The sequence below is a fragment of the Nannobrachium achirus genome (assembly GCF_963921795.1).
Source record: "Nannobrachium achirus genome assembly, chromosome: 9".
NCBI lineage: Eukaryota > Metazoa > Chordata > Actinopteri > Myctophiformes > Myctophidae > Nannobrachium > Nannobrachium achirus.
Window position 1 is genome coordinate 20,342,444 of NC_137818.1, and position 19,850 is coordinate 20,362,293.

Here is a 19,850-nt window from a genome sequence, read left to right on the forward strand (position 1 = left end):
TCAGAGATGAGGACTCGAGTTTGGAACTTGGACCCAAAGTCACACTAAAGCCACACGCAGTGACTGGAGACTCATCGTCAAAAGACTTGAGAGTTGACTTGGACTCAGTGGTGGTGGTTTTATTTAAAGAGGTACTGTCACCTAAAGGGGTTGAGGTGCAGATTACACTGTGACGTGAGCTTCTCTGAAAACGGTCTGAACAGTCTGAAGCTCATGTCACAGTGTAATCTGCCCCTCGCTCCCCAACAACAGCTGACCAGTACAGTAAGTAGTCATACAGTCAGGCTATACAGACAATTAATTTGATTGGCTTATAATTGCGCATGCCCACAATGGCATCATACAAATATTAACTTGTTTTTTAAGACTAGAAGCTCGGCCGCCCTTCGGGCGGCCGAGCGTCTAGTCGGCGTCCTGGCCAACTCGGGAACAATGTAAATAGGGAATGAATGTCCCGCTCTTTAATGCAAACCCCATTATACCTGTTGTTATAGGATCCGTTTTGACCATCTGTTTGCGTGTGTCCATTTATGCCCATATATGGAGATATCTGTCTGTTTACGTCCATGTTATGCCCATATATGGAGATCTCTGTCGGACCCGTTTTGACCATCTGTTTGCCTGTGTCCATTTATGCCCATATATGGAGTTATCTGTCTCTAAGCGTCCATTTTATGCCCATATATGGAGATCTCTGTATCTGTCTGTCTGCATCCATTTTATGCCCATATATGGATATCTCTATATCTGTTTGTCTGTGTCCCTTTATTCCCCATTATGGAGATCTCTGTATCTGTCTGTGCCTCCGACTGTGTTGCAGACACAGTGCCGGTTCCCCCTTTAATGCAAACCCCATTATACCTGTTGTCATAAATGGACACAGGCCATATGTTTGCCTGTGTCCATTTAAGCCCATATATGAACATCAGAACACGTCTATATGCGTCCATTTTTTGTTGACTCATGTGGCGTACGTGATGTCAGAGCCTTTTATGAAGTGATGTCACAATGAGTCAGCGTTTGCGCCGATTTCCTCCGGAACAGCCTGATGTCAACAATCAACCCCGCATAAGGAGATTCCGAACGTTTCGCGCCGGTTCGGGAAAACCGCGCGTCGGGTCGGGTCGAGACCCGGCACTGCACTCCGTGCCGCGGCGGGGAACGCGCGTGCCGCGCGTGGGACGAACGGTTCTCGAGATACGCGGATTACAGACACACAGACAGACAGACACGCAGAGACTTCTCGCATTTATAGATAGATGATTCTTAAAGTGACAGTAACCCTTTAGGTGACAGGCCCCCTTTAAGTAGGCTAAAAGTATCAATACTGCAATCTAGAAATACTGTGTTGCAAGTAAAAGTCAGGAATTCAAACATTACAGTATGCAGAATATTCCATTTTACAAGTTTTCAAATATATAAAATGTATAACAAACTTTTGAAAATTGATGATCTACAAGCTTGTAATACTAATCTAAATCTACAAAGTAACTGGTAACAGTGAAGTACTTTATTGTTGCGACTTGTCACGTAAGCAGTCCCACAGTTTTGGCTGCACACACACAAGCCATACTGTAGGCCTATAATAATATGGAAGTTAACTTTAGCGCCTATGGACGGTTAGCGCCTATGGACGGTTAGCAAACAAGCTCAGCATTTTATCGAATGCGTCGCTAGCTTGCTATTAGCTTGGTGGTTACATTGATTAGATTGGCATTCTCTGAACAAAACATGGAGTGAGGGCTTGTTTGTTGACACATTTTGCATAGGGCTATTCGCCAAGACCTGACTAAAACAATGGTTGATTAGAAACTTAATAATCCACTTTCTGCTGCCACCTGCTGACTAACTTTAAACTGATTCTGAGAGAAAGAACACATTAATTATTAACGTCAGCTTAGAGACTCCAGTGTAATTATAACAGCACGGTTGTCATATTACTGTTATTGCAAATGTGATTACAGTTATTGTTGCTGTTGTTGTTGTTTTTTTTCTTTTCATATTGCCTTGCAGTAGTCTTTTTAAAGTGAACACCAAAGATCTAATCAAAGCTGATACTGTATGCCAAGGGTACAGAGTGAAAGGTCAAGTTTATTAAGTATCTACAGTTCAGTGGGTTAAATATCTGAAAACACACATTGACATGAATCCAAAATACACTGATGATTGAGCTGTCAAACGATGAAACCACATGGAATCTATTAAAAGGTTGTGGGGGTCCCTGCTTCATCTCTCTCTCAACTAAGGGGTCCTTGGCCTGAAAACATTGAAGACCCCTGCTGTATGCTAAAAGATAAAAAGAGTGATGTTTATGCAGTAGTTTATACATTAATTCCTAAGACAGGGGTCTTCAACAGGGGGTCCAGAAACACACAGACTGTAGCAGAAAAAGGAATCATGATGAGCGGGAGAACGGAGAGGATCACACGTTGCTTTCCTTATTATACGAATGTGTGAAATTACATGTAATTTAAACCCCCTCCCCCTATGAAGAACATTCATGGGGGGCCCGCAGTGAATCCTTGTACCCAGGGCCCATAATGTGGTGCGGCACCCTTGGAGAGGATCAAAACGTTTTTTTTCCTCATTATACGAATGTGTGAAATTACATGTCCAAATTTAATTTAATGGGACATGATTTCTATTCACCGTGGCCAAAATAGTTTTTTTTTTTTTGCCAAACCCTAAATGAAACAAAGGAAGGACGAAACGATTCAAATGAGGAATGATTAAAAAGAAATGCGGCGTTGAAAGATAAAGGGGAACAATGACACTTGCAGACGATCTTTTGTTGAATTTGCGACTGCTTGATTGTAGCGTGTGTGTCTGTGTGCGCGCGCACTCCTGCATCTGTACATGTGCCAGTATGTGCTGTCTATGACACTCTAGACAGAGAGAGAGAGAGAGAGAGAGAGAGAGAGAGAGAGAGAATTGGAGAGCTCGTTAAGGTGATTATCAGCTTTAATTAAGCCTGTCTTTCGGCTTCATCTCCCTCTTGGGAGGAATAAGATAAAGGCACAGAGGCTCCCTGTGAAGAGAGGGAGAGAGACAGACAGAAAGACAGACAGACAGACAGAGGCCAGGTGAGAGAGGTCATGGAGAGATGGATGGATTGAACACATGAGTGCAGGCTTTGGAAGGTCATGTTCCAGCAACCTCTGGCGTCCCAATCCAGATCGGACGCCACAGGATACCATATCATTGACTAACTATTCTCATTCACAATTCATGTCAATGGATTTAAGCCCCCCCCCCCAACCTGCTTTGTAAACGGTATACCAGGGGTCTTCAACGTTTTCAGGCCAAGGACCCCTTAGCTGAGAGGGAGATAAAGCACATATTGTATAAATTTGTGATGGAGATTCTCATCGATTTCATAGATAGATTCATAGACTTGTTTTACACTTAACCACTTAAAATCTTAAATCGTCGATACTTAGTAAACTTGACCTTTCACTCTGTACTTGGTCTGCTCTACACCAAACCTATTTGCCAAAAATAGCTGATCAGTTTGTATCGCGACGCATTGTGAGCTTGTAGATCGGCTATTTTCAAACATGTTGTACTTTTACTTTTGGTACTTTAATAAGTACATTTTGATGCCAATACTTTCATAATTTTCATTTTGAATTCCAGACTTTTACTTGTAGGCCTAGTTCTATATTGCAATAATTGATACTATCACTTAAGAACTTAAAAAAAAACAACTAAATTGGGTACTTTTTCCACCACTGGACTGAGGTCAGTTTTCAGACTACGGCGGAACATTGGAAGTGAGTCTGCAGTTCTGGGTGCAAGCTGTGAGTTCACTCCAACAAGCGTGAGTTCACTCCAACAAGCGTGAGTTCACTCCAACAGTTTGGGAGCCAATATGATTGAGCATTTCCTCCTGGCTGCTGCCTGCTGTCCTCTGGCACCCTCATACCCACAATAATAAGTTAAAACCTCCACAGCGCTTTGCTCCATGTCAGCGATACTCATTTGCCAGATGAATATTTGTGTTTGTTTCAAGCGACCTTCAACTAAACTGAGATTTGTAGCAACAACGGTCGAGGTGAAAAGAAGAGAGATGTGAAAGATAGCAAAGAAACCAGCAGTGAAAATAAAGTGTTTGTGTTGGAAAGTTTGTTGTACTATTTCTGTACTTTTACTTAACACATTCCCCGCCATTTTAACATACCTTCGTACTCAATGTTGCATCTGGTCTCCATAGACTTCCATGTAATTCATAGTGCACGGATCATGCACACCCATGCCTAGATAATGCACCACGTGTGTTCACATTGCTCACAGCTTTCAAACAAAAAAATCCGAATGAAAATCCGTTCAGGCATTCATGAGATACAAGCCATTATGTTTTCCTAAAATGTAAACAAAGATGGCTGCCATGTTTGATAGATGGGGTTGCTATGGGGGTTAAACATGCAATTTCGCGATTTCTATCATGCCTACTACATTTTTTGGGGTCCAAAACATTTTTTGAAAAAAAAAACGTTTTGAATTTTTTTTTTTTTTTTTTTTCAAAATGGCGGAAATTCTCGGGACTATCGGGCCTGGCAGGGAAAGACATTAAAATAATCTCGGGACTATCGGGCCTGGCATGCAATGAGTTAAAGGACAACTTTGAACAAGGGTTCATATTTTAGATTGTAATTAGAGAAAAGAAAATATGAGTATTCAAATATTTTCATTTACTGCTTTCTATCGTTTTAGCCATTTTAACAATGTTGATTTCAGTGGTTGGGGGCTAAATATGTACTTTTAGACACAATAAGCCCATTCCCAAGATGCTCCGCAATCTTTCATGGGCAGATGTGACTTATGGGGCTAGTAGTGTTACTGTAAATAATAATATAGAAATCGTCAGCTTATTGTGTCTAAAAAGACATTTTTATCCACTTGTACACATTTTAACACTCATCTTTTCTATAATTACAATCTAAAATATGAACCCTTGTAAAAAAATAAAGTTGTCCTTTAAGTAAAACATGTGAGTACTTCTTCCATCACTGGTGTTTAGGATGGATAGAAAGAATGTGGGGGCGAAGACGAGAGAGGTTCGGTATAGGGAGAAAGATGAAACACTGTGCGCTCCTTCACCTTGAAGTGGCGGTTTGTTCGTCCCGATAAAGGGCTAATAAGCCTAATCAGGCCTGATTAATTGCACCGATAGGAGGTGCGTTCGTTAGCCTAATTGATGGCTTTATCGGTGTTTTGCAGCGGGGCTGAGCAGGTGATGGAATGGTTGAGGGGCATCCGGAGGGATTTTAGCCTGCGTGAAGGTTACCGCCAGTGGGGAGGGGTGGAAGTGGAGAGTATATTATGTCAGGTGACTGGAAGTTATTTTGGATACACACAAGGGTCTGAATGAGGACTATGCTATTAGACCTTTCTAATAGGGACGTCTGGTTGGTCTCTATACAAGTGTCGTTGCTGTATGTATGTATATATGTTTATATGTTTATATTTTTATATGGATCTGGGTGCTGACAGTCACCGAGTGCCGTGCTGCGAGCTTGTAGATTCAAAGCAAACATTTGTAACTCAAATCTCTGCTTCAGGGGTCCCTGGAACAACATATTTTGAGATGGGGGTCTGCGGCCAAATAAATGTAATTTTGGAGGTCCTTGACATGAAAAAGTTTGAGAACCATGATTTAGAGGAAGGATTTAGATGTCGGGTCAAAGATCGGGTCAAAGATATTCAAAGACTTGCACACATTTTCATGATTTAAAAAAAATAGCAGATCTACAAGCTTGCAGCGCGGCACTCGGTACCGCGCTGTGAGCTTGTATATCCGCTATTTTTCAATAGTTTAAAGCATAAAATAATGGTTAAAGTGGTTAAAATCTAACGCGACTTGGGCACGTTCCAGGTCTTTGAGGGTTACCAATCCCCTGAAAATCTGTCTTGCCAATGGCAGGACTTGTGTAGCTTCGAAATGGCACATCTGTACATGATCCTCCAAACAAAATATGCATATAGATCAAAATAATTAAAATGGAAAACTGCCTTGTTGACTTAGTTTTTGTTCGATTTTTACAGGGCATTTATCGCAGCGGTAAATTACAGGCCCACCACCAGTCCACCACAGAGTCTAGCGATTGGAATCCACTGCAGTGCATCCGGCTTGGCTGGGCGTCTCTCTCTATGAACACAATTGGCCATGTTCAGGGGAGGGAAGCTTGGCGGGGAGATAATTAATTTAATTTTGTTGCTGAACGTACTCCTACGGGCCGGTGCGGCTCCCGTCAGCGGGGAATGTTGTGTGGGAATAGCAAGACGAAGGAACAACACAACACATCCTCCTGGTGGGGGTTCCTCACTGGCCACTGAGCCAGTGAGGCAGCGTTAGCTGTGGGAGGATTTAACCCATTTAGGCCTGGGCATATTGAATGCTTTAACTATTTAAAAATAGCAGATATACAAGCTCACAGTGCGGCACCGAGTGCCGCGCTGCGAGCTTGTAGATCTGCTATTTTTGAAAAAAGTCGTGAAAATGTGTGCAAATCTTTGAATATATGTATTTTCAAAGCGAACGTTGTGTAACTCAAATTTTGCTTCTGGGTGGTCCCTGGAACTAAATATTTTGAGATGGGGGTCCGTGGCCAAATATATATCATTTTGCGGGTCCTTCACGTGAAAAGGTTTGAGAACCACTGACATAGTAGTCTCTCAAGAACAGACTAACAGAGCTCCAGTTGAGTGAAAAGGACCTTTTCTTTGACGATGGCTGGCCAGATTGCTGACATAGAAACATAGGGTTTTTCAAAAAACCTTAGAAGGATTCAAAAGACACTTATAGAATCAGGTCAAAATTCAAATTTTCACGATTATTGAAAAATAGCAGATCCACAAGCTCGCAGCCGCGCTGTGAGCTTGTATATCTGCTATTTTTCAATAGTTAAAGCATAAAATAATGAAACACAACATGTGTATCCGTTCTGAATGGGTTAATTGGCATAACGATTAACTTGGGAAGAAAAAGGGCAAAAGACTATAATAATTGGCTACTCTAAATTTAGAATGGAAGGGGGAGAAAAAAAAAGAAAAGACATTCTTCAGGGTTCCATTTTTGCAACGGTCCAAAGTCTTGAAGGTGTCTGTTCCTGACTCAGTGACCAGATTGAGGGAGGAGGTGAATCACACTCATCCTCTCCAAACTGTATGTGTCTGGTTACTGCAGGAGAAATCACTGTGAGTTGAGGCCTGTACGTGCATGCAGGGCCTGTACAGTATGTGATGTATGTGAATTGGATTTGTAGGAGTTGAGTTATTCCATCTTGTGTGAGTCCAGGGACGTCCAGAGAATTTTAGAGAGGCAGGGGCTGAAATATCTAAAAGGGCCTTTTGATGAAAACATTGAAGATAGCAGACCTCCAAGCTCACAACGCCTCGCGCTGCAACATGTTGTGAGCTTGGAGGTCGGCTATTTTCAGTACTTGATACCACACTAAACTAAGCATAAAAAAATCACACCTGTGTGAACTGAGCGGTGGTCGTGGAGGCTGCGCAACAGCAAAACAAATATATATATATTGTGTGTGTGTGTGTGTGTGTGTGTGTGTGTGTGTGTGTGTGTGTGTGTGTGTGTGTGTGTGTGTGTGTGTGTGGGGGTGTCTGGCCTGGCCTGAACAACAGCGCCCCTCCCTTAACATGTGTGGTCACAAAAGGTACTGTAGGCTACATACAGACACGCATACAGACAGACAGACAGACAGACAGACCCACACACACGGCCACGTATAGGAGCGTTGTGACCACCGCTCAAAAAGGCAATTTGCCGTACAGTATGAGGGAGGGCAGCCCTTTTATGCCCATATATGGAGATCCCTGCTATGAGTATCTGACATCACTGTGATGTCACCTGTGATGTCACAGTGATGTGTCAGGGGAACCACAGTGTCAGGCGTTACCCGGTTCTGATAGTCAATTATTGACAGTTCAAAGTTGAAAATGAGTGGTATTCCCCTTTAACTGGTTGATTTTGTGTACTTGACTCCACAGCAAACCTGCAGGGTCCCATGTTAGCCACGGTGCCACTACTGGTCTATTAAAGCAGCCAGACCTTCGGGGGGCTGTTGTGAACGCTCAATCATCTTACTGCACCTGTTCCTCTGCCACTGCACACTCTGTGCTCCCAGAGGGTAGTTCCCCCCTTTCAAGAGATAATTTGTAATCTGTCCGGTGGAAACCTTGTATGTCCAAAACTGTTACTTGTCGGCATTCAAATTTTGAAACGGCAAAAGTACCTGATATACGGTACATGCTCGAAATGCTTTGCTTTGAGCTTGATGCTTTCGTGTGACGCTGTGGTACGATCAAGTAGGAGCTGTAGGACGTATGAGCAAGTGTGGTGGAAAAAGAAATCCCACAACAACTTAAAATAATAGAGATAAGAGGTTCTCCACCCCGATAGCAACGGAAAGATGACGATGCACTTAGAAGGATGTTGCTGCCTCACCAGAATGAGAGGGAGGCATGCAGTAGCATCTCTGTGGGGCAGACGGGGCATACCTGGAGAAATGTGACCCAGAGCGGGTTTCACTTCCTCTGCAGGTCTGTGTACAGGGTTGGCACTTGGGGAAAGCGGGTTGCCATGTCATCATATTTAATATTGTTATTACTGTATTATATTCTCTAGTCTAGCACACTGTTTCCCAAACACTGGTGGGTCGGGACCCATTTGTGGGTCGCAGACACATTTTTATGGGTCCCTTAATTTTTGGTTTCCTACATTTTGTTTTTAATTGTTATTTCAAAACATTTTCAAAAAACATTCCCCAAAAAGCTAAGATTTTCATGAAAAAATAAATAAAGTGCAATGATTTTTCTCACTAATTTCATTAACTCATCCAGTGCCCGGAATCTCCACTAGAGGGCGCCCAGTGGCCAGAGAATCCACCATAGACATATGCTGTATATGCACAAGCCGTGCGCAGCCATGACACGCGTGAACACTTTCCTTTGTGTCATGAACAGGAACAGGATGAAGTTAGCTTGAAGTTAGCTATTGGCTACCACTCATTTTAGAAGCCCAATTTTCTGCGATTTAGCCGTGATTAAACCTTGCGCACCTCATGGATAGGCATAGAACAGAGAAAATGAGCTCCAAAGATCCTGGATTGCATTGGAGTGGATGGCAAATATCGGCGGCGCGACGCTCTCGCGGGCCGATGTAAACAAATCGCGGCCGGTGGCCGGCTCGAAAATGTTGCTCGGTGCTTCGGTAAGGCCTCTGGGTGTTTAAATAATTTTATTTAAACACGTTCCCCCGGACGATAAAAAGGCCGAAATAAAGCCAAACTAGTTCGGGATCGGCTCAAGAAATAAAAGAAAAATCGAATAAATTCCATAAATTAGCACACAAATGTTTAAGAAGTGAAAATAGACGATCTACAAGCTCACAACGCGGTGTAGATCTGCTGTTTTCACTAGTTTGGGTCCCAGGCAAACATCTAATTTCTGTTTTGGGTCAAGAGCTAAAACGTTTGGGAACCACTGCAAAAAAGATAGGAAAGAAAAGAACATTGGCCAAAATAAAATAGTGTACTCCTCAATATCGGGCCCAAAGGTCCTGCATCGGTCAGGCTCAAGTTCACACTTCTGAGCTCATAACTCACAAGCTTACGGTTCGTCTGAGTATATGAAATATATTGTCTTGTTCCTCTAGTGTCTATAAGTGTTAATGGGTTCACGATCTACTGTGCCTCAGACTCCAGAGCCACGGGGAAGCAAGGAGCCCTCTTTGCTCTATATTTATCTGGCCGTTATGATTTATTAATAGCCTCCCCCCAGTATGCGCAGCACTAAAAATACAGTGGAGGCAGAATGCCACAGCTACAGTAGCCAGGAGGAGGGTGTTAATCTGTTTAGACCTGGGATTAATTATTTTATGCTTTAACTACTGAAAAATAGCAGACAAGCTACTCTGAGCTTGTATATCTGCTATTTTTCAGTAGTTAAACCGAGTGCTGCGCTCAGTGCGCTGCGAGCATTTTCAGAGTCGTGAAAATGTGTGCAAATCTTTGAATTATGCATCACATTTTTCTTCTGGGGGTCCCTGGAACTAAATATTTTTGGGATGGGGGTTTGGGGCCAAATACATACTGTATCATTTTGGGGTTCCTTGACATGAAAAGGTTTGAGCACCGGGGTGCCCGCTGGACTACTGGTCCAGGTGCATACCACTTAGGCACTGCCGCATAGGCATGCATGCCTATGCCTATGCATGTGTCGCAAGTTCGATTCCCAATCCGGACGACCTTTGCCGCATGTCACTCCCCGTCTCTCCCCCCATTTCCTGTCAGTTTACTGTCCTATCAATAAAGGCATAAAAGCCCTCCCCCAAAAAAAAATCTTTAAAAGAAAAGGTTTGAGCTCCACTGACATAGAAACATATGTTTTTTCTTAAAAAAAAAAAAAAAAACCTTAGAAGAATTTAGAAGACACTTATAGAATCGGATCAAAATATTCAAAGACTTTTCACGATTTTCAAAAAAAATGCAGATCTACAAGCTCGCAGCTTGTGAGCTTGTATATCTGCTATTTTTGAAAAGTTAAAGCATAAAATAATGCGTAATAATGCGTTCCCGCTCTAACTGAGTTAAGGGGAGAGGAGAGGAGGGGGGACAGATCTGTCCACTCAGCGTTCTCGCTCATTTTCCCAGCAACAACACGCACCTCTGGGGGATGATCCAGGGATTCAGGTTACCTCAGCAGCCAACGCGTGCGCTGACTCGGCAGTTTTCTGTAGCGGCGCAGTCGTCAGATACATCGGATAACGTGATTCAGCGGATTCGCTCGTCGGATACATTGATAACGTAATTTTGGTGGATTGTCAAATATTGAGCGGTTCCAGTGGTGGGGAAAAAGTACTTGAATTGTTTACTTAAGTAAAAGTATCAATGCTGCAATGTAGAAACACTCTGTTGCGAGTAAAAGCCCAGGTAATCAAATCACACAAATCTAAAATGAGAACTGAAGTAGAACGAATGATGACTGCGATGCTTAAAGATGGTTAAGTATCGTACAGTACAGGTACAGGCCATGGACCAACATAAAAAATGAAGACGAGACGTCCAAATGTTTATTTCTCAAGCTCCTGAGCCACAAAATAGAGCCATATCCACACAAGAAGCACCTTTGTTTGCACTTTAATGCACTCCCTTCCCCTGTATGTGCATGGTAGCAGTGAATTGGTTTATTGCAGGGGTCTTCAACGTTTTCAGGCCAAGGACCCCTTAGTTGAGAGAGAGATGAAGCAGGGATCCCCAAAAACCTTTCATAGATAGATTCCATATAGTTTCATTGTTTGACGATCAAGCAAGATCATAATTTGTATTTACAGATATTTAACCACTTGAACCGTCAATACTTTATGAACTTAATATTTCACTCTGTCCTTAGTCAGCTCTTTTTCCCCTCTACACCAAACCTCTTTGGTGAAAATAGCCGATCTATAAGCTCGAGGCGTATTTTGCACTTTTTACAGACAGATAAAAGGGCAGGGGCTCAAGCCCCCTTTGATGTCTATGTGTGCTTCTGCCTGAATCCATCTCTCCCTCCCTCCCCCCAGTACGAGTACTTCAACGCGGTGCTGATCAACGAGGTGGACGAGGAGGAGAAGTACCTGGACCTGGGAGGGGAGTTCATCCTGCAGCCCAACGACCACTTCAACAACCTGTCAGTCAACCTGAGCCTCAGCGTGGTGCAGGTGCCCACCAACATGTACAACAAAGGTATTGCTACAGTACTGTACCTTCAACACAATTTACAATTTAAGCATTTGGCCAGGTCAGCTACTGAGCAAAGTGACTGAGTGAGAAGGGGCACTGGATCATGATCAGGAGTTAGGACAGAGGCATCATGCACGCTCGCATGCCGATGGTGGTGTGATGTGGAGCAAATATATTAGTTTTTTCTTTTTCTTTTGGTGCCCCTCGCGGCAGCATGATGCCTGACGCACAGAGCGTCATGCGCGTCATGGTAGCCGCGGTACTGCATTTGGCAGAGTGACTTACAGTGTGGGGCGGCATAGCTCAGGGGTAGAGAAACTGTTATTAGAGCACGAAGGGTTCCCGAAGGGTTCCCAGTTCGAATCCGGGCTCCCCCTGAGTTAATGTTGAAGGGTCCTTGGGCAAGACTCTGAACCCCACATTGCTCCCGGTGAGCAGGTTGGTGCCTTGCATGGTTTCCTCCGCCACCGGTGTATGAATGTGTGCGTGAATGGGTGAATGTAATGCACAATCTCTGTAAAGCGCTTTGGATAAAAGCGCTATATAAATGCACCATTTACCATTTACCATTTACAGTAAGCAAGGACAAAGACTGGTGGTGGGAAAGAGTACTAAAATGTTTTACTTACAGTAAGTAAAAGTATCAATACTGCAATGTAGATATACTATGTCTGTATATATTATATTCAGACACACACACACACACACACACACACACACACACACACACACACACACACACACACACACACACACACACACACACCTCTGCAATGCTCCAAGCTGGAAGTGACTGGAGTCTCATTTCTCTCCATATGGTAAACTCACATTTCATATCACGCACGCACGCACACACACACACACACACACACACACACACACACACACACACACACACACACACACACACACACACACACACACACACACACACACACACCCCACACACCCCACACAGCACTACAGTAACTTTCACTACTTTCACTTAAAAAAAGACAGAAATGCTATGCTAATATCGGACGATAAATCCAGGAGGCCGATAATGTCGGACATCCCTAACACTCCTTCAACAGCCTTCAGCACACCAACATGTGCAACAACGTGTACAGCAAAGGTACCTTCCACACACACCAAGGCTGCTGCTTATTGATCCCAGCTCTGCCTTTAATTTAACACCACCACCAGGCTGGATTAAGCTGGCAGACCCGGCACTGAACCCTACGGTGTGCCAGTGGGCACTAATGGACCTCCTAACTGCCAGACCCCCTACTGGTTATTGTGGGCAGTCACCTCTATCACTTAAGCACTGGTTAGGTGCTTAGAAACATAAACACACAAAAATAGCTTAACTCTTCAGGATCTTCAAGCTTACAATACAGTATGTCACATCACAAGTCGTTGTGAGCTTGTAGATCAGCTATTGTTTTATTCTCCCAACCTTTTTTTGCTATTACGTGCCCCAAAATGGATGCCAAGTTGAAAGTGGCCCTACTGGACTTCACAGTCGATTTAAAGTATGGTACTCGATGGTACTTTGGTATTTTTATTATAATTGACTATTCTCTATAGTCGATTGAATCGATCACCAAACAAGAGCAAAGTAAAACTGTGGAATGAATTCCAATTTTGATGTGGCCTAAAACGAGGCGTCTAAAGCCTCAGAGAGTTATTATCGTTGGGCGTTTGCCCGTCAATGCATGCGTACAGTATAAGCCCAGGAGCGATGGAGCTGCATGTGCGGTCATTAACTGTAACTCTCATGATTGAAGATCATCCCTAACGCGGGCCGACTTAATTAGCTGTTAAATAATCAGAGATTCTGCTAATTTGTCATCCTCTGAAGTCCAACTGGTAGAGTCATATCCGCGCGCACTGTTCCAAGTGGACGGAGGGAATGTCGTGCCGGCTTAAGCCGCTGAGCGGAGGAGGGGGAGAGAGGGAGAGGGAGAGAGAGGGAGACACACAGGGAGAAGATGGAGGGAGAAAATGAAGGAGAAAGTAGGTTAAGTCAGACTGACAAGAGGGAAAGATTAATTACATCTATAATAGGTGGAGAGAGTGAGTGAGAGAGAGAACGAATTGTTTAAGGAATGGAACTGCTAGAACGCTTTACACAAATGGAGAAGCAGTAATCTTTGATTTACAAAATAAGTACACTCACATTACCACAGAATGGCAATGAGAGAGAGAGAGAGAAATAAACTCTGATTAATACTAACCCTATAAAGGGCCAGTATGCACACAGTAGCCTTTATACAAGCTCACTGTAGCCTATATACAAGCTCACTGTAACGGTAGGTTCCGTACGGAACCATTGTTTACTTAGATATGGAAGGATGACCTCCCACTTGGGTAATGACGCCCCCTGGCGATCATTCAGAGAAACTACTTCAGCTCCCGTACTAACGTAGGTAGGAAGGGCCTGTCACTCAAACCGGAGTGACCCGCCTCCAGGCTATATAAGCCCCCGGAGGCGGAAGTAACATCCTCTTAATACCACTCTCTGCCACATTCAGTGAAACAGAGGGGCATTACGTGGGAGGTCATCCTTCCATATCTAAGTAAACAATGGTTCCGTACGGAACCTACCGTTTACTGTCAATATTCCAGGATGACCTCCCACTTGGGATTCTTAAACTCCCCTCTAAGCCACAACCTACTCTCATACCCCCACACACCCCTCATACGGGTGAGCACAGCCCAAACGGGCGTGACCCATCACCCAGAAGGTCCCAGGCCCACCGGACCTGGGTGTGAAGGCATGAGAAATTAAGGAGAGACCCTGACAGACCGAAGTCCGCCTCATTCAACTAAATGAAAAGGACAAGTCCGCCTTATAAGTAAGACACACTATATAAGGAAAACACAGGGTCCCCCCCAAAATACCCCAGGTGGCTACATGCCCACCTGTGGGAGGGGAAGATCCGACTCCTCTATGACGTAGAGGAGGCAACTGCACCCAGAACCGAATGCGCTAGCGAAGAGGATTCGATATCCAGGTGATAGTAGGCTGCAACGGTAGAAGGCGAAGACCAATTCGCCGAAACACAAATCTCCTGAACGGAGACTCCCTTTGCCAGTGCCCACGAAGTAGCCACACCTCTAGTGCTATGGGCTTTAAGTGCCTCCGGCACTTCCACACCCGCACTAGAGTAAGCCAGCCTAATAGCATCCACAATCCACCTCGAAAGAGTGGGTCTAGACACCGGCTTTCTGACAAGAACATTGCCCATTTCTACAAAGAGCTGAGAAGAAGCTCTAGAACCAGCAGTCCTGTCACAGTAGGCCTTCAATGCCCTGACAGGACAAAGGCAATTCAGCCGCTCATCCTCCGCCGAGACAAACGGAGGAGGATGAAAAGCCAGAAGAACAACAGGCTCCTTAGGAACCACCATGTTCTTAGGAACAAACTTAAGATGAGGCTTGAGCAACACCTTGAGATCATTGTTCATAAACTGCATGCACTCCACAGACACCGAGAGAGCTTGCAGGTCACCAACTCTTTTAGCCGTGGCCAAAGCCAGCAAAAGAGCCGTCTTGAAACTCAAAAGTTTCAAAGGCATCCCTACAAGCGGCTCAAAGGGAGCCCGACATAGGCCCCCTAGAACCACCTGCAGATCCCAAACTGGGAACAAAGACCTAGTCACCGGCCTCAAACGTTCAACTCCTTGCATGAACTTGATGACCTCCGGGACTTTAGAAGGTGCCTTGCCCGCCACCCCCAGGTGACAGGCATTAATAGCCGCCAAATACCCCCTAAGGGTAGAAAATGCTAGACCACTTCTCAAGCGGTTCTGCATAAATTCCAGAATTTCCTGGGCTGACGCCACATGAGCCACCACAGGTGGAACACGCGACTCGCACCAGTCCTCAAAGGCATTCCACCTTCCATCATAAGACGCCCTCGTAGAGGGCGCCTTAGCACTCTGAATGGTATCAACCACTTCAGAAGAAAAACCGGCTGCCAGCAGGTTTAACCTTTCACGTGCCAAACCCACAGGTCTAGGACCTGCAGGCCTTGGTGGAAGATCTCCCCCCTGGCCTGACTCAACAGGTCCCTGCACTGAGGCAGCTGCCAACCCGGTTCGCAAAGGAGAGGGGCGATCGCCGATCTCCACGTGCCCTTGTAGGGAGCCACCAGGAGCATCTCCAGACCGAACCTCCTGACTCTCTCCAGAGTGGGTCGGATTAAGTCGAAGGGGGGAAACGCGTACAGTAGACCTCTCGGCCACGTGTGCGCTAAGGCGTCCAACCCCAAGGGAGGACTGCCCTTCACCGCGAAGAACAACGGACACTTCGTATTCTCCGCTGACGCAAACAGGTCCGCCACTGGCTGACCAAACTTGCGAAAAATCTGGCTCACCACCCTGGGGTGGAGAGACCAATCCTCGTAGCGAGGACCTCCCCTGGACAGGAGATCTGCTCCGCTGTTGAGGAGACCTGGGACGTGTGAGGCCCTGATCGACTTGAGGCGCGACAAGCACCAAACCGTCAATTCTCGAGCCAGACGGTCCAGTGGCAACGACGACAGGCCCCCCTGTTTGTTGACATAAAACATGGCCGTCGTATTGTCTGTCCTGACCAGGACGTGACAATGCAAAATCCAAGGCTCGAAATGCTTGAGCGCCAGGAGTATAGCCATCAACTCCAAATAGTTGATGTGACGACCCCTCATCTCCAGAGGCCAAAGCCCCTGCGCTGTGCGCCCCTCGAAAGTGGCTCCCCATCCACTGAGACTGGCGTCTGTCGTGATCGACTTGTGGGAAACCACCTCGCCAATCGAGACTCCGCTGGTGAGGAACCCCTCCACCAGCCACGGAGACAGGGCGATCGCGCAGGAAGGGGAAACCGTAACCTTCTTGTACTTCAAGGAGGGCGGGATCCCGAGGGATAACATCCATCTTTGAAAAGGTCTCATATGAAACCTGCCCAAACGCAACAGATGTACTGCGGAAGCCATCATTCCCGTCAGTACCATGCAACTCCTGTAAGTGACCTCCTGGCCCACTTGAAAGGAGTCGAGACATTCCCGAAACCTGTCCACCCTCTCCTCTGAGAGACGGGCCGACATGTCGGATGAGTCCAGAAGGACCCCAATGAATGTAAGACGACTTGCTGGAGTCAGCATGCTCTTGCCGTGGTTGACTATGAAACCTAAGGCCTTCAGGTGAGCCAAAACCACTTGTGTGTGACGCGCCACTTCGTGGGCGGAGCTCGCTGAAATCATCCAATCGTCGATGTACGTCGCCAACCTGACGCCCTGCCGTCTCAGCGGGGCGATGGCTGCTTCGGTCACTTTCACGAAAACCCTCGGGCTCAGTGACAGACCGAAAGGGAGTACTGTATACTCGTACAGGCGACCCTCGAAGGCGAACCGAAGGAATTTCCTGTGTGGGGGATAAATCTGGACGTGCTGATAAGCATCCTTCAGATCCACTGAACAGTGGAAATCCCCTTGCCTGACCGACCGTAACATGGTGGGTACTGTTAGCATCCTGAAAACGTACTTCTTCAGGTACACGTTTAGTGCCTTTAGGTCCAGGATGGGACGTAGCCCCCCCCCCTTTTTGGGCACCAGGAAATAACGGCTCCAAAATCCCATGCGGGATTGGGTCCTGTCCAGCTCCACTATAGCACCCTTGCTTAGCCATGAGCTGATCTCTTCTCTCAAAAGACTTGCTTTTAAACCACGTGCTCTGGTATGAATAACCCTGCTCGAAAGCGGGGGTATATCTGCGAACTGTAACCTGTAACCCCTGGTTATCGTTCGAAATACCCAATGGCTCGGGTTGCATAACTTCCACTGGCGCGCACAGCGTGCTAGCGTGTTTTGAGCGAGAGAAACCCCACCACTGTGCTTCCGTGACGGCGGAGCTTTTTGGCGGCCGGACCGGAAGTGGGGAACCTGCGTATCCGTATCCGGAACGACCGGATGCGGAGCGCAAGGGTTCAATAGGCCGCATGGCGGAAACACCTTCTGGTTGTACCGCTTGACTAGCGGAGCTATTTTGCGGCGGGACCGGAAGTGGGGAACCTGCGTATCCGTATCCGGAACACCCGGATGCGGAGCGCAGGGGTTCAATAGGCCGCAAGGTGGGAACACCTTCCGATTGTACCGCTTGACTAGCGGAGCTCTTTTGCGGCCGGACCGGAAGCGGGGAGCTAGCGAATCCGTATCCGGTGAAACCGGAAGCGTTCGGTTTTGGCTCGATAGAGCGACAGGAAGAGCAAAGCGATTCGACTGATAAACAGACTCGCCCACAACTAAAGCATTCTCCCCTGACAGGAGAGGAACTTTTACGTTTAATACCTGCTCTAAGGCCTTTATGCTTGTCCCTTGACCCGGGCTCATAGTAGGCCGACAGAATTTCTGACTCAAGGTTAAATTCATAGCATCGCTCACGCGAGGGAAAATCCACTCGCGCGCATGAGGAACCATATAATTGTTTGACGTTAACATTACTGGTTGTTGATAAAACCTCTGACTGATTAAAGAGTCCTGACGGGACTCCATCATTCTTACAGGAGGCATGCATAAAGGATTCATATTGTCGACGCGAGGGATATCCCACTCGCGCGCTTGAGGAACCACATAATTGTTTGACATTAACATTACTGGTTTCTGATAAAACCTGTGATTGATTATCGAGTCCTGACAGGACTTCATCATTACTACAGGAGGCATGCACGATGGGGTCGTCTGTGCTAGTGCGAGAGAGTTGGACAGAGACAGACTTTGTTCTTTCAACATGTTTATTGCCGACACAGGAGGCATCAAAATTAACATTTTCATTTCCCCGACACGGGGTACCGAAAAACGCCCTCGTTTGGGGGGAGGGGGACCGAGAGACACCTCGGACCCCCGCCCCAGCACAATTCCCCTCTTCAGAGTGTCATTTGCGCTGTCCCCTACCGCGGCCACCGCGGTATGAAGACTGCTGCCTGCCATCCTTGGACGGGCGGCGCGGCTGAGCGCGCTCGGGAACCACAGCCTTGGTGCGGGGCCTGTCAGGCGCCCTGGCTGCAGAGGCTCCCCTGGAGGAAGACGAGTGCTTCTTAAAAGAAGCAGAGCGGCCCCTTTCCTTGGCGCGGGAGGAGCGGGACGTCCTCCTAGCTTGCTGCGGTTCATCCTGTGGCACTGTGGTGGACTCGACGATGTCCTTAGCCGCCTTGAAGAAGGTAACTCTACCCTGCAGCAGCTCCAAGCCCCCACCCATGAGGGTGGTGGGACTGTTCTCCATGTTTATGAGAGACTTGTACATCTCCCCGCGAGGACCTAGAGGCTTCTCGCCCACGTCCCTCTTAGGCTCGAGGTCGACATAGTCGAGCCAGCGGGCTCTCTCAGACTGGAGGTTGTAGTCCATGGACCTGCCCATCCACTTAACCGCATGCCAATTGACCTTCAGCATGATGTCAAATAGAGTGTTCAGTTCAGCTGTGTGCTCCCCCGTGGGCAGACCTTTGACCAGGTCCTTGGTGGAAGCGAGCAAGAGCTGGATCAGATTTAGGTCCTTAGCGGCCAGAGCAGCGGACCGGTAGGCGTTACGAGCCCTGTCCGACTGCAGCTTGTCCTCCAGGACAGTGAACCCCGGCGGGTTGGTGCCGACGGGGCCAACAAACGGCCCGTTTTTAGCCGTGCCTACATCTTTGTACTGGGGTCTGACGGAACTCAGAAAAGATTGTGCCAACAGGTGGTCCAGGTTAGGGCAGGTGGACATGCCTGCCTCCGCACCGCCCACCAAATCCAGCACAGAAAAAGGCAGCTTCCTGGGGTCTTTATGTGTCTTCCATGAGGAATGGAGGGCCTTGGTGAAACCTTTCACCAGCGGCAGCCTGGAGAGGACATACGGGGCGGGAACCGAAGGCTCCTGCCCGGGCATTTCATCATCATCCTCTGCCTCTTCAGAGGGGAGAGGAGGTGGCAACTCCTCTCCAACTCTGGCCAGAGCTCTCATGTAGACTGTGAGATGATCCAGCATTTCTGCTGCAGAATCGACGTCCTCTGCTCCCGCTTCACTCGCTTGACTGGCGGGTGGAGGGGCAGTGGTGCCTGAGGAGGCCTGGGAGCTCCCTGCGGCGTCCAGTTGACGTGCTGGAGCCGCAGGGGCATTA

General features: G+C 46.7%; 1 protein-coding gene across 1 annotated transcript in view; it reads left to right on the forward strand.

Moving 5' to 3' along the window:
- The window catches only part of LOC308291136 (voltage-dependent calcium channel subunit alpha-2/delta-3-like), a gene marked incomplete at both ends in the record, with an annotated part of 340,367 nt that overhangs the window by 110,359 nt on the left and 210,158 nt on the right, over positions 1-19,850 (forward strand). Inside the window, one exon of the mRNA XM_080733078.1 lies at positions 11,579-11,741. Coding sequence (XP_080589204.1) covers positions 11,579-11,741 — 163 coding nt within the window. The remainder of the gene's footprint in view (positions 1-11,578; positions 11,742-19,850) is intronic.